Raw genomic sequence first — 14,856 nt, forward strand, 5'->3', positions numbered from 1 at the left:
TAGTATAGTACCTATCACCCTGTACTCTACTGTGAAAGTAAACATCACCTCTTATTTAAATAACTGAATTTATTCCATATTGTATACATTTTAATGTACAAATTCCAGATAGCATTACAGTTAGATTAACAAAAACTAGTTACCAAAAAGAAAATACAAAACTAAACATTATTCAGAAGGCTATTTATTACAGAAGGGAATTTGCAAGATCTTGTTTATGAAATTCTAATTTTGTGGTATCTGGTGAAATACGTTTAGAAAGCCAAGAAGTAACTTCTATAAAATCATATCTAAGGCAGATTTTATTGTACATTGATTTTAAACATTTGGATAGAGGGGAAAACCTGAGATCTATACCCAAAAGTTATTCTCTGCAGAAGAGACATACACATTTGTTTGCTTTTTGTGGCAAACGATACATAACTGTTACTATAAAAGTTGTGCTGTACATTAGCTGTAGTGTAGGTTTTATTTTCATATTTCATATTAAGTGCCAATAAAGGTTTAACAAAATATACAAAGTCTTAAAAGGTGAGGCTGTTTAAAGCATTAATTGTATACATATTGCACACTATAGTGAATACTCATGGTTCAAAATATTATTCACATTGCATTTGCCAGTTCTTACATTGTGAACCACACTGGAATGAGAAAGGGTCAAGAACAGCAAATGTTACCAGCTGTCAAATTAGCAAAAAGTGAGATGCAAGTCCTTAGAGGTTGGTCTCTTCCCTCAAATTGCCAACAGTTTGCCATTCTTACTGGTCCCGGGACTCATAAAGAAGTTTTGTTGCCTAATATAAAAACAAAATGTGATTGTGTTAACTGAAGTTTCATTTGCAGGCATTTACTCTCCCCCTATCCATMAAAAAAAAAATTCTTTAAAGCTTTTGGGTTTAGGTTCTTACTGTGCTATTTTCATTAGTTTAAGACATCTGGTAGCATTGAGATAGGCAAAGTAGTTTTTGAGGCTATTGAGCTGTTTACATTTAGAAGCCAAAGTCACTGAAGAAGGTCACTGAGCATATAACTTAGATTTGTCTCCTCTGAGTCAGAAATGGCATTTCTGATCAAAGGTGGTTTGGAAGAAGTTAAATAAAGCATTTCCGAGGTTTTGGTGATTTGATTAAACATATATAGAAAACAATGTATTATTCTGTTTCTTATTCCTCCTACTCCTTCTGCCCTCCACCTTGCAAAGATTTGGTGAGATGCTCCAATCATCTCTTAAACTTAACCAACCCCCTATGATAGGCATAATGTGCTCTAGCAACAAGTCAGCAAGTCCTTTAAATAGGTTGTTCAGGCAACACTTTTACTTACTGAAAAGGAAGGCCAAGAGCTGACACGCAACTTACAGCTTCAGCAAGACAGCAAGCAGTGACACTTCTTCTAGATGGACACACAGCTTTTACTTGCTTTAAACCTGAAGTTTCAACACTAATCTTTATCCATACACTCCATATATTTAATCATTGGTTCTACTTCAGCAACTTAACTAACTTCCACCTTTTTTTTTTTTTCTCCTTCAAAGCCTTTCAACTTCCACTACTGCATCTTAACATCCTGAAAAAGTTAAGAGACTTCTCTACTTCCTTAAGGTTCTAGATAGGAACTCCATAAGCAATTCAGACATACTACCATCTAGCATATACATTAGCAATGGAACCAGCTACTACAGAAGAACTGTTACTGTCAATCTTAAATGGCGGCTTTCCTTCAAGTTGATCTAATCCATTCAAAGTTTGTTTATACAGAATGCTTGTGAATAGGACTGTCAGCAGCCTCAAAAGAAGATAAAGCTTTAGGAAGAAACAGTTTTGTGAATTCCTATTTAATATGCTCTTCCTTAAAATCCTTTTATTTCTTATTCTCAGGTATTCCTTAAAATGTAAAGAATTAGTTACAAAATTCTCTTCATACATCAAACAAAACAAGATCCAGAGAAGATGGTAGCTGCATTGTTATGTACTGCTGTACATATTTACAGATTCATTCCTAGATATTAAGAACTTCAGTGTTTTCATATCAAGATCTCTACAAGTTATGGAGTGACCTTACTAACTTGAAAGCACCATCACAGAAAAGTTGCAATAAAAATCACCTTGCTGAGCAGGATAACAGAAAATACAAGCCCCACATTTCAGAAATAAGAGCATGCTGTTAGCTAAGGCCTTTGAAGATCTCACTGCTTCATCAGTCACTCAAAAAAACAATCTAAGCTTGTATCAAAGGAGATAAATTAGGAGTTAAGTTTACCAATAGAAACACAGCAAGAACAGTATTTTAAGAGCTGTACTGTTTGTGACAGATGAATCCGAACAAGTATAAGGAAGTGCTAAACTGTACTCGTGACTATATAAAGTTTGAGTGCATTTTGCTGAATACAGAAGTTAAATGCTGGTTGGAGGGGGGTGGGAAGCTTAAGAGCAACTGAAAGGAGCAAATAGAGCCAAACAAGTGCATTTGCAGACAGCGTATCAGTTACAGTTCCAGTTGTCAGATGAAGTCTCAGAYCAGTTTTGTCTCCCGTAACTTTGAGTTATAAAATACAAAACCTGAGTTGCATCACACAGTTACGATATAGTACCTAACAAGAACAGAAGAGACTCAGTCTTCCACAGAGTCCTGCCCACACCTCTGGTCCTGTTTTAAGAATGAACCATTTCTCTGAACCTTCAATAAGCTAGTAAATACAATTACCTGAACATGGTTCCAGAGAATATGCCTTTGTGTACATTATTCAATGAGTAACAGAAACCTAAAAACTGGAAAATCAAACTCTTACTTTCTTATCACCTAAGGACATAGATAAGATCCTGGAGAACCCTTTGTGGTACATCTTCTTCAGGTATCTGAGCACGAGGCTAAAGTCATGTCCGTAACAAGCATCCATAGCTTCTGTCGTCTTAAGCAATAACAAGTCCTTTGAAGAGTCCRTTAGAAAAAGGACTCCAAAGGCTGCATACTCTTATCTGCTGTTACTAAGTACCCCATGTACAGATAGTCTCCCCCCTGGAAACCAGAACAAGCAGGTTTTCTGCATCAGAGAAAAGGGTTTTAGTTTGAATAAAGATGATGTGGTGGCAAATAAGCAGCTGGGGGAAAAACTTTTTTCCTCCTTTCTGCCCAATCTTTTCTCCAGCCCTAGCCTTCAGAAAAAAATTAATTTCAGGCAATGTTTTTTAATGCTTTTCCCTGCCCACCTCCCCAGCTTACCTTATGCATAGCTGCCAGCCAGGTTGCTGACAGCTTCTTGTTACAGCTGAAGTCTTCACTAGCCGTGAATTTCATCTGTGTAAGCTCTTCTGATCCTGGTACCTTATACTGCAGAATCATACCTATGGCACGAGTATTACCTCCTGGAAAAAGAAAGAAAGTCCTGAACCAGCAACATATTTTACCAACAAACTAACTTTCTACAAACCAATACGCATGTTTAAATAAATTATCCTATTGCTTAGTTCAAAGCATTATCAATTCTGTCACTGTGTCCTGAGACCACAGGGCTCCAGCATACCTTGGTAAACCCAGAACTGCAGCATCAGAGGAGGCAGTGACAAAGAGTGTTAATGCCAGGAAAGAGAACATGCGGATTCAGTATTGTTTAATTCTATCTGGCACTCACTGAGGCAGAAATTGTACAAGTCATCACAGGCAATGCCACTAGTTAACACACAGAGAAAACCCTTGCAGGTTAATACTGTAATCTGTTTTCTCTTAAGTAGATACTATAGTTTCATACTGTAGCCTGCAGTTTGTAACTGAACTGCTAGTGTCCAATTAGACTGATATCAAAGAGGGATCCTTGCTTGATAAGAAGTCTGGCAGGACAACGAGAAGTCCATCCAAATCTGGGAAAAATTCGGAAAGAAGCCTCCCAACAGCTATCTCTGCAAGGCTGGAAGACTGCCAACATCATTTACTGCACAAGGGGAATCCACTACAAAAGACATTCCTTTAACAGTATGATTTGTGAACAGTGGCTGTATCTTTTTTACTCTAATTGCATACAGCTTTCAAGATGAACCAAAGCAAAAATACAGAAATGAAACAGAAGTTTGGTTTAGAATAGCACACTGATGCCTTTACACATACTTTACTGGSCCACTTACTTACTGAAGTGGTACAGCATAAATTAAACCAGGGGAACAGCATCACCATACAAGGAACCCTTTTTGCAATATAAAGGCTGCCTGCATGAGAAGAAGGGGTCCTGGAGGCTATTACTATAGTATCTAAGAAGCCAAAGATAATCTTGGCTAAGTTTCCTCATAAAAAGGTCACAAGCACCGCTTATAAAAATAGCTATTTTCTTCTCTTGTAGAATAAGCTGAAATCTAGTTTCTCCATCATTCACTCCCCTGCATCTATCTGACCAGACCAACATGTWAAGGCCTTACTTAAAGACAAACCAAAGGAAATCAAACACCTGGAGCCTTGATCAGTTTTGCTTATTTACACTGCACATGTCTGGCATTCCAGGATATTTTCTGATTTAGGCAGAACGTATCTTGCTTAACAAGAGGGCATGTTTCTTTTAAAGAAATGTAAAAGAAAGCCTATTAACAGTTTAAAACAGAGTTTCTAATGGGTACTCAAATTTTGTATCATTCTCTTTACTTTTATCAGTCCCTATATTTTCTATTGTTTGAAGCAATTCTGTGGTAAAATTGTGCAGAAAATCTTTGTAAGACATTTATTTATTCAGCCTAAAGCACTACTGAACAGTACAYAGGAAGTGAAGGCTAAATTTATATTATTTATTTCTCTGCTGGGGACAGCTCCGCTGAAGGATGTGATGTGTAATACTGTACACCATCAAAAATCCTGTTTTGTCTGTCTCTCCTTCTTGCTCCTAGCAGAGATGATAGCATGTCAAGTTTAAAGGAGGTCTGGAATATTTTAATTTCTCTCCAGTAAGTTATAAAATATTCATTCTCAGTTTATTTAATAAGAGAGATGGAAAGAAAAAAGTATGAGCCTAGAGTTGTGCAAGTTATACATCTAATATTTGAACATTTTTTTCCAAAGTTGAACATCAACAGAAGATCAAGCAAACAAAATGACACTGCAAAGGGAAGAATGGGAAAGGTGTTGTGATAGCATGCTTGGGCAAGTCATGCTCATAAAAGATACTGCTGATACCTTCAGTAATATGCTGGCTCTCCAGAAGGCTGGTGTAAGTGTGAATATCTTTTTCTACCATCAAGAAGAAAGGCAGGCAGGCAAAAGATAAAGCAGTCAGAAGAGCAATGAACAAGGAATTATAGGATCATTAATTCAGCAATACATCTGGTTGATTAGAATACTACAGTCAGTTCCCTTAAGTTAACATGTTGCACTGAACGAATATTGTACAGGTGAACTGTTTAATTAAAAAAATCCAGCAGACAGTTGTTGCTAAAGAGCAATTATTAAAACTCCTGTCCGTGTTTGTTCTCATTTCAGTGAGATCGTGCTCAAGTTCTTCCCAGAATAGTACTGAACAGTAGGTAACAGTAAGTAGCTGCCCTCTGATTCAGATCTTACCAGTTTTATTTGGCCACCCCTTCATTTTAAATTAAATTGAGAGAGTAGAGTTTTAACTTTTTTAAACATGTTAGTTCTTACTCTCTTCAGTTATTTGTACCAACAAAAGTACATCCCAGCTGGGTTATGAGCCTTTGAATTAATGCTTATATTCATCTAAAAGAAAGGATTAGAACAGGTGATGACCATCTTTATTTAAACCTACTGAGAAGTTCTCCCATGTTAGTTGTCCCAATCTCTGAATTCTTAGATCTTCCCTAAAATCCCAGTAGCCACACGGACAGGTTTCCCAGCATTACATTCTATTCTGAAAATAGCTGTAACCAAGATAGTTGCACCTAAGTTGCTAATAGGCTAGAAACACACCATCTAGTTAGAACAAAAACTGTAATTTTGCATATTTTTCTTAATAGTAAATTTGTATTCACTGAAAAATTTACCTCCAGGAGTAAATCCCTCYGTAAGTATCTGAACAGTTGAAATCTGTACAATTTCAATTTCATAGTGGCTGTCTCCATCCAAAACCAGGTATCTACACATACCAAAAAAAGAGTATTTCCTCGTTTACAACATCAAGTCTGAATTACATGAAATAGAATAATCAGATCTCAGAGTTCACTGCATTTCAAACAATCTCTCAGTGACTGGTTTTCTGTATCTTCTTTGGGGTCGGGAGATGGAAGAAATCATCAAGCAGGAAGTCTTTTTCACTGAAGTGTTTCACTTAAAAACCCTCGAACACCAACAAAAAGCAGCAAAAACATATTGACTGGTTTAGGARATCCTTTCAAAACATTAAAGCCTCCTTCCAAAGCGCTGGAGGAAGGAGAGAACATGGAGTTTGAGGTGTACTTGCCAATCAAAATCTAGGGATGCCCTAAATAATGTTTTCTCTGTAATGTTAAACAATATGCTTAGTACTGGAGTCAACATTCTGAAACAAGTTCTTTAAAGGGGTTACAGATACTTTCCCAGTCATCCTTCTGACAATCCTCCCATTAGCTGGCAAAACGCTGTATTCCAGTGACACTGAGATGCCTTAAAAATGAGTGGAGTTCCACTGCTCTAAGGCATTCTGGCATTTCTGCCCCTTGCTGCTTCTGGAAACAGTCTTCACAATATAAAGCAGTGGGAGTTCACACCTCTTCTTCTGAGAGTCACTRACCCACCCCACTAGTAAATTCAAACTTAATCCAATAAAATTGCAACCATCTTTACAGAATACTCTCTCCAGGATCCTCACAGCAAGTTACTCTKTTTGTTTGTTTGGGTTATTAGATAATATTAATTATAGCTGTGTTTACAAGTGCAATTTCTATTAACATTCTCACCTCTGATTGTTGGACAGTCGACATACCATTAGCTCAGATTTATCTGATGTTCCCAGAGTTACAAAGAATGTAGCACCTGAAAAGAAGTCTATTATTATTCTAACACAGTTTAGAAAGGACCATTAAAATATCAAAACCAGTAAGCAATTTTATTTATTGCACCTAATAGACTGAATTGTGTGAAWCATTAAGAGATTAATTGGAACAGTAAACTGACATTTTTAGAGTACTCAAATGTAAGAAGTCCATCTTTAATTACCATGTTCTGAATCACATGACCTTTCACAATTACTATGTAACATTTCTCCCACAGAGTGTAGAAATACAGATGATATGCAAGCAGAAACTTTAAAACGAGAATGAACTGGAAGACGGTAAAGATTGGCAATTAAAGACCCTATCTTTTCACCATTATACACTAAAATACTACTGAAATTATTATTTTGATATTCCAAATAAATCTGTGAGAATCAAATAGCAGGATGTGATCTTCAGCTTAATTAATATGCTATTTAAAATTGACAATTCATGATGACCTGCCACGTACACAGCCTTAGGCTACGGACAACGTCAAAGCTCACAAGCGAGGTTTGAAGCAAGCACAGTATCTTGTTAGAAAACATTAAAATATTCTCTACTGCTAAGTGTTTTTTATTCAATGCAGGAACATAGCTAAAAAAGTGTGTTAACATAATAAAAATGACAAGTGTGCACACACACACACACTCGCCTGCCASAGCACTAAAACTTCCTTCATCTTTAATTACATCACACTAGTCTTTCTGTCTATCAGATTTGTTTGAACAAATATAAGCAAAATCAAACCAGCACACATATATATGCACACACGCACGCGCATACACACACACACAGTGTGTTACTTACCATTCATGAGCACTTTAAGCTGTTTGTCATAAAACTCTGTTTCTTTTTGAGAGATGAGGGCACATTCAGCACACTGGCGCACAGGGTCCACAAAGCACATGCGAGGCAGAGGCACTTTTTTACTGCAGCATTTGTCGCAAAAGCACTTTCCACATCTTCGACAGTGATGCTAAGTATGAGATAATATTTTATTTATTCATTTACAAATGAAGAATCTGATGAAGTTACTGCATTAAACACCTTCTCATCCGAGAAAAAGAACACAGTTTCTGCAATTTGAAACAAAGTAGTCAAGGGACAKGACAGTAGTCAAGTGGTTATAGAAAATTAATGGCTGCAACAGTAGAACTACATCTCTTAAGACTGAACTCAAAGGATAAAGTTTACCATGAACAGCAGCATACAAATCTGCTGGCACTCTGTCAACAGGCTTGTTGTCATGCCCGTTTTTTCCATGGTAACRGGCTAGAAAACAAAACTAACCCAAATCTTCATACTCAAAACCTAAAGCTATTTATCAGAAATGACAGGTGGCATAGTAAAAAATCCAGAGAAGCTATAATACTAGTAAAAATCAATAACTGCTATTGCAATGCATTTCACAGTTACTAAGTGTTCAACAAGTGCTTGTTCTCCAAATCACTATTGGGGTGTGACAGGCATRGTAGCTCTTGCTGATCCAAGTTCTCAGGGGATGACAGTAACTCATGTAAGAACAAGTATTTCCAGGCAAGCAAGAACAGATGTGTGGCTCAAAGCAAGTTTAAACAGCTTGATACAAGCAACTGATAAACTGCAGTTTTAGTCATTGTTATATTTTTCTTCCAAATATAATGGAAAAATTTCTCCAGAAACTTATTTTCTATGGCTACCTCCTTACTTCCCAAAGTTGACAACACAAGAAAAATACAGCAGAATAATGAATTATTTCTTTTCAATCTAAAAGCCCTAGCCCACCAACATCCATACTCTTAACCCATCCAAGCACAGAAGACAACAARGACCAAGAGGCTGCACACACTATCATTTAGTTGCCCTAACTGACATCCTAATGTTCTTCGGGCATTTTGAAAATCTATCTATCTTTTATGACATACAGGTATGCTGATTTTAAAATTTCTCCTTACCTCTCCCTCCAACCAATAAATTCAAAACCAAATATCAACTACTTCAATGCATTACAGGCCACATTCCTGCATCTTTCTTTACTTCACAAGCTGCAGGCTAACAGAGTGTCAAGATAGTTACACAAAGCAACATTATTTCCTGCTAAAATCATTGCTGGCCTTTTTCGGGAGACTGCTTTCCTTCTCCAAGCAGAAACTCCAGTTTCAACAGAATTCTTCCTGGTAATAGTATTCAGTAAACCAGCATGCATTCCACAAAGATCTGCTTACATTTATGAATGAACACACTTTAACGTTAATGTTTTCTCTTTATACAGCATACCTCATTATGGTTCAGAGCAGTCGAGACAGTTCATAGTTTTCCATTTTAACCAGAGATTCTCTTTCTAATCCCAAAACAGATCTTGTTTCACTTTTAGAACAGGAAAATCTGAGCTTTTATTTTGGTCTTTCAAACTTTGACGATAAGGTTCTTCAATACAAGATTGTAAATGATTGCGATTCAAAATATTTTCTTGCTTACATTTCCACAACTAATTTTTATCTTACCAAAAAAAAAAAAAAAMACACAAACCATTTGGTTTCTGTGTTAGTGCTGACATTAGCAGTACACTCTGGCATGAGTTCTTCTAACTCTTCCTTTGAATGTAAATCCCATGGTTACCCAGTATTTTAGAACAACCCTAGCCACAAACCAAAATCTCATTGTAAGCATACTGAGCACACAAGAAGGAGGTCAAAGGAACAGAACTAAAAAAAAAAAAAAAAAAAAAAAAAAAAAAAAAAAAAAAAAAAAAAAGGATCTCTGCCCAGCAAAGAGAGAACAGAAAGAAAAACTATTTTAAGTTACATCAGGCGTCTCCATTTTTAAATCAGAAAAAGCTCATGTTTATATATTGCAACAGTTAAAGTTTTATGTTTTATTTCATTTCTTACCTTTCTAGTTATGAAGTCAAATTTTGTATCACACTGCATACATCTTGGGCACTAGAAAACAGCACAGATTAACATTAAACTACAAAATATCTTTCTCTTTAATCCTACCACCATGCACAAAGACTGAGCTTTGTATTATCTCCCAAGAAGAAACAGCTCCAACAAATTTCCATCTTTTATCTTTTCACCATGAATGGTTTTAATTTTTTTTTCATATTTTAAATACTAACGCAGCAAAAGAGTCATGTCCACCCAAAAGATCAAAAAAAAAAAAGAAAAGAAAAAAAAGAGACGCTTATCTGTTCTATTGCATCTTGCCAGCAGTCAAAACTACATCTCAGAAATTCACACCTTGCTTAACCAGTTTGGCTATCCAGAATGTTTACTATGTTTTTGTATAAGTTACTATCCTCATTGTATTACATTGCAATGCTCCGCTGACCTCCTAAAACATTCCTTATGTATTTTAATGCTCCCAATAGTTTATGAACTTTTCAAACACACTAGATTTTTGGTTTTCTTCCAAATCATCAAGACTTAATTTTTATTCCTGCTAAAAAAATGTCATCTCCTGAAACATCTCTTTATGAAAAGAAGATTACACCAACACTGCTCCCGAAAGAAAATCCATGAAAAAAAAATGAAGAGACTTCTCTAAACAGAATTTTAGGGGTCAAAAGCTTTCATTTCTAAACTACAAGCAGAGATCAGTGATAGTTATGATGAAATTTTCTATATAGAAAGTCACCTACCAGAAGACTGAATCTCAGCAGTAGATCACTGGATTTTTACCAAGACTTCACGTAACTCTACCCACTGTCAGAAACCAAGRCTTACAAAGCAAGCATTGCTAGATTTATTTGCATATATTAATGCATAACTCTGCTTGACATCTGAATCAGAAGAACATGGTTAGATTCTGTAATGAGTTTTGTATCTCTAGAAAACTAAACTCTTCAGAGTATCTCAGATTTCAGCAGAATGTCATCTTAAAAACATGTTTTAAGCTGAGTATGTGCCATTTGCTAAGCACACAGTAGTCACTGCTTTCCTTTAGTTAGCATATTTCAATACTTAACCCTTAACAACAGCTTTTGTAGTGTATTTCAGACTTCTGCTTCAACAAATTCCCAGTTACTGTCACAAATATAATTGCAGCCAAGAAAAATACTGCAGCAGATAAACTAAAAATTCTCTAGAAATTTTGCTTTTGYGTATGTGTAAGATTGTTCAGACACGTCAGAACATTTCATATAAGCTGCTGTAATTAAGAGCAAAGTTTAATAAATTAGAAATCAGACAATAACTACAGTTACTATACCAGAAGGTAAACACTTGCAATATTTGTTAGTTATCTGCATTTCTAAATTTCACACAGAAGAGAACTAGAACTGTTCTTGTATTGTTTCAAATAATGAACTGAATTAGCCAACCAAACACCTCTTTTCACAATGGCTGTATACRAGCCTATTTTAACATTCCCTGATGAATAACCCCGTCTGGTCAAAGCAGTATTCTTAAGATCTCATCTCTATAACAAGTAATATTCTACAAATAGTATCACATTTTGCTCTATAATGACCTTGATTTAGTGCTTTATTTTCTGATGTATGTGGTTTAATGCACTGTCTGGGAACTGGGCCTGGCAAGTATTTCAGTATACTTTCGAATTCACAAGGAGTCTAAACTATTTTCTTAATGAAAATGTGGGTGCTTTTTTTAGGTCAGAAATCAAAAAGCACAAGCTACAAACTAAAGATCTCTAAATACCGTCTTAAATATGTTACACAAAAAACATATTTAAGTTGCTTCAGTAACTTCAACAAGTAACAGAATTATCCCTCTTCCTATTTTTATCCTTCAGAAAGTCTGGGGAAAATACTTCTGAATTCCAGAACCACCATGATAAAAAGGTCCAATACACAGAGCTGATGTAAATAACTCACAAATAAAAAGTATATAGTAGCAGACATCACAAAATGGGATTTTCCTGAAAGAATGTTGTTTCTAACTCAATATACAAGACACTTCTGCTTTGTAAAGACATTTACATAATATCAGCATTTGGACTTGATCTCCAAAGGTGCCTTCCAATCTCAAYCATTCTGTGATCAAGTTCTACTTTGGCCAGGGAAAAGATCACTATTGAATGACACCTTAACAGCTGAATCCTTCTTATTCATCCATATGCTGACATAGCTAGAAARTACATGAGTACTTTCTATTTTATTACTTGAAGTTTTGTATCACATTTACACAGAGGTAAGCATGATGTCTGAGAGTTATTTAAGTTTTCAAGGTACTGGCATTTTAAAACTACAATTAATCTGAGTTTTTTGGATAAGATTTGAGATAAGGAAAATTAATTAAAAACACTCGTCATGAATATGTTCCTTTTACATGCAATCAACATGCCACTAATACTAGTATCAGAAAACTCCATAGAGCAAGCAGAAAATGGAAGCATATCCACCAGTTATTGCATCTTGGAATTAATTTAAAAATACTGAGAGCTAATCTATTATACAGTGGGATTTCTCATGCATGTAGTGTAATAACAGATTAGTATAGTACTCTGGATCCACACCAGGGTCAGAATACTGTAGATGGACAGTAAGTGATGGCTACATTTCATGTGCTTTTTTTGCATATACAGTTCCAAAATGATTGCAGCAGTGATGCCACCTAACATCTCGCTAAGCTTCTTATCACAGTGAGTTTCTGCAAATGGGAAAGTTTGCAAACTTATCAAATCAGACCTTGTACCATGCCCTACCAAAACAGCTGATGCCAGAGTGGAAGAAACTACAACATGAACATACAGTAGATATGGCTTTTGATTTTTTCTGCTATGTTATGATTGTACATGGCTAATTTATGGCTCAAGCTACATTGGGTGGGTAAGCAGTCTAAGTGCAGCTCTGCCACACAACTAYTGTTGGCTCTGAGAACCTGACCCAACAAAGGCTCCACTTTAATTAAACTCAGTTCCTTTCCACAATGAAACAGATGGATCCCTAGGGAACCACAGTCACCTCACCTGTAAACTTCTCACAGGTCTTACACATCCCAGCTCCAAGGCATGTAGTATTCCACTGCCACAAAAAGATCCACTACGAAGCTGGACTTTCACGAGGTTTGGCCACCTCAGCAGGCACTAACCACAGATAATATTGTCCCTTTAAAGTTTATTTGATTATTAAAAACATTTTTATTATTAAAAATAYGGTTTATAAGCTTTCTTGTATATTGTATACTTTAAGAAGATCGTAATATGATATTTCATTAATATTAATCAAATGGAATTTAGAATTTGAGTACACTTAGACTTCAAGAAATCTAGTAAAACAGTTATTTCTATAAAATAACAAGAATTGTAAGATTGAGAATATGAATGAACACATGTATCTAAAATGTGTGTCTATAACATACTTCCTCTCAATAGCAATTACCAGCAAGTTTGATGCAAAAGCGACGTTCAGTCACAAACCKACGTCACCAGTCTATTGTCCAACAGACAAGAGGAAAGGTTGATTCTTAAGGAGAATACCTGAGATACAAATGTCATATGAAAGTCATAGTATGCAGATTGATTTGAGTTACCTAAATTTTACAGACACATTCTCAAATAAATCTAACAAATTTAAGTAAATTCTAATATAATTCCCAAACAACCTTCAGTTGAATTAAGATATTACTATACTCAGCTAGAAGCATTTTATTTTTCTTAAGGAACCTGCTRTAATTCAGAATTACTGAAATATAAAGCCACATTTCAGAAGGTCAAAGAGAAAACTACTTTCAATTTAAAATAAATGTTACGCACTGATGATGATGYCAGCAATCAGGTTTTCAGGAGGCTCAGACCAATGCACACAGAGCACATGAAGCCACAYGCTCAGCAAAATCAGACTCTACACTACAAACAACACACAGAAACTACCTAGAGAATAAYCTGAACTTGGACTTTGCTACACACTCCCCGATCACCGTATCTGCAGCCATCCCAATGCACCACACCTGACTTACAATGCCAACTGGGAGCCCCAAAAGCTGTGGACCTATACAATAAATGACACTCAGCACTTGTCATTGAATAGTTCATCTTATCTACACTAAATGCTACCAGTGACCCCCCTTTAAGAACAGAAGAGACTAACTTGATAGAATTCCCCCAAGACACTCTGCATTTTCTCATATCGCTTTAAAATAAGCCGGAAAAGTCACTGTTCAAAAAAATGGTTGTTATTTTGAAAAAAACAGCCAATCAACTTAGCAGCCATGCACCATATGCCAGCAAAGGCTAGTCTCAGGTGACTGAGCCACAGAAGCTCCACTAGTACAGTGAGGCTGCTCAYATAATTACTTTTAAACAGCACTTTGCCTCAACAGACACCTGTTAGAGGCGCAATTTTTTTCTTGTTCCTAATGAAGTTAGTCGTGACAGGAAAACATAGTGTTTCCATAAAAGATAAACCAACCATATCAGTATCTGGCAAGGGATGGGTTTGTTTAACGACTGCTTGCTTAACTCCATATTGGTTTATCACTACCAAAAATAATCTCAATTTTGCATCRTATTAAAGACATGCATCCACCCTACCAACTGGGAAAAAACAACATAAACAACTGATTATGAGTTCTGTTAATATCTGAAAAGACTAGTAATAAGTAATGTGTACTATAGAAAATTCTGTGTAGCATTATGATTTTATAGCTTACTTGAAAAGTATTTAAAAGTAAAGTTGGTTGAAATAGTCTAAGTTACTCAATTATTAAGTTACTCAGTTATTTAACACTAAGAATATTCACACTGAGAGCCAGAAAGGGCTACCTTAGCCTTTCACTATACTTTTTTTTATCAACATGGTCTTCGAAGTTACATTTGCTGTTTTACAAGCATTTAAACAGAACAACACTTTAATAAACATTCGTGTCACACACAGCTCACAACACTTACTAAAATCTCCACTAACTTTTGTGACAGGGTCTTTGCTCTATGAAAAAGAGCAATGCTCCCACCCGTTGTATCTCACTAACCTAAG

The 14,856-nt window shown here is 35.9% G+C and overlaps 1 protein-coding gene across 2 annotated transcripts in view; it reads right to left on the reverse strand.

The window, feature by feature from the left end:
* Positions 1-72: 72 nt before the first annotated feature.
* ZFYVE21 (zinc finger FYVE-type containing 21) overlaps positions 73-14,856 on the reverse strand; it is a 15,339-nt gene continuing 555 nt past the window's right edge. Inside the window, exons 2-8 of one of the 2 annotated variants that reach the window (XM_085317360.1) lie at positions 9,812-9,862; positions 7,749-7,917; positions 6,864-6,939; positions 5,973-6,064; positions 5,149-5,202; positions 3,220-3,362; positions 73-794 (exon numbers count right to left, since the gene is read on the reverse strand). In XM_085317360.1, coding sequence (XP_085173486.1) covers positions 759-794; positions 3,220-3,362; positions 5,149-5,202; positions 5,973-6,064; positions 6,864-6,939; positions 7,749-7,917; positions 9,812-9,862 — 621 coding nt within the window. In that variant the 3' untranslated portion in view covers positions 73-758. The remainder of the gene's footprint in view (positions 795-3,219; positions 3,363-5,148; positions 5,203-5,972; positions 6,065-6,863; positions 6,940-7,748; positions 7,918-9,811; positions 9,863-14,856) is intronic. The other variant, XM_085317362.1, reaches the window with a different exon arrangement.

Source organism: Rhea americana, unplaced genomic scaffold (assembly GCF_003343005.1).
Source record: "Rhea americana isolate MKP2758 unplaced genomic scaffold, rheAme1 scaffold_5, whole genome shotgun sequence".
Taxonomy (NCBI): domain Eukaryota; kingdom Metazoa; phylum Chordata; class Aves; order Rheiformes; family Rheidae; genus Rhea; species Rhea americana.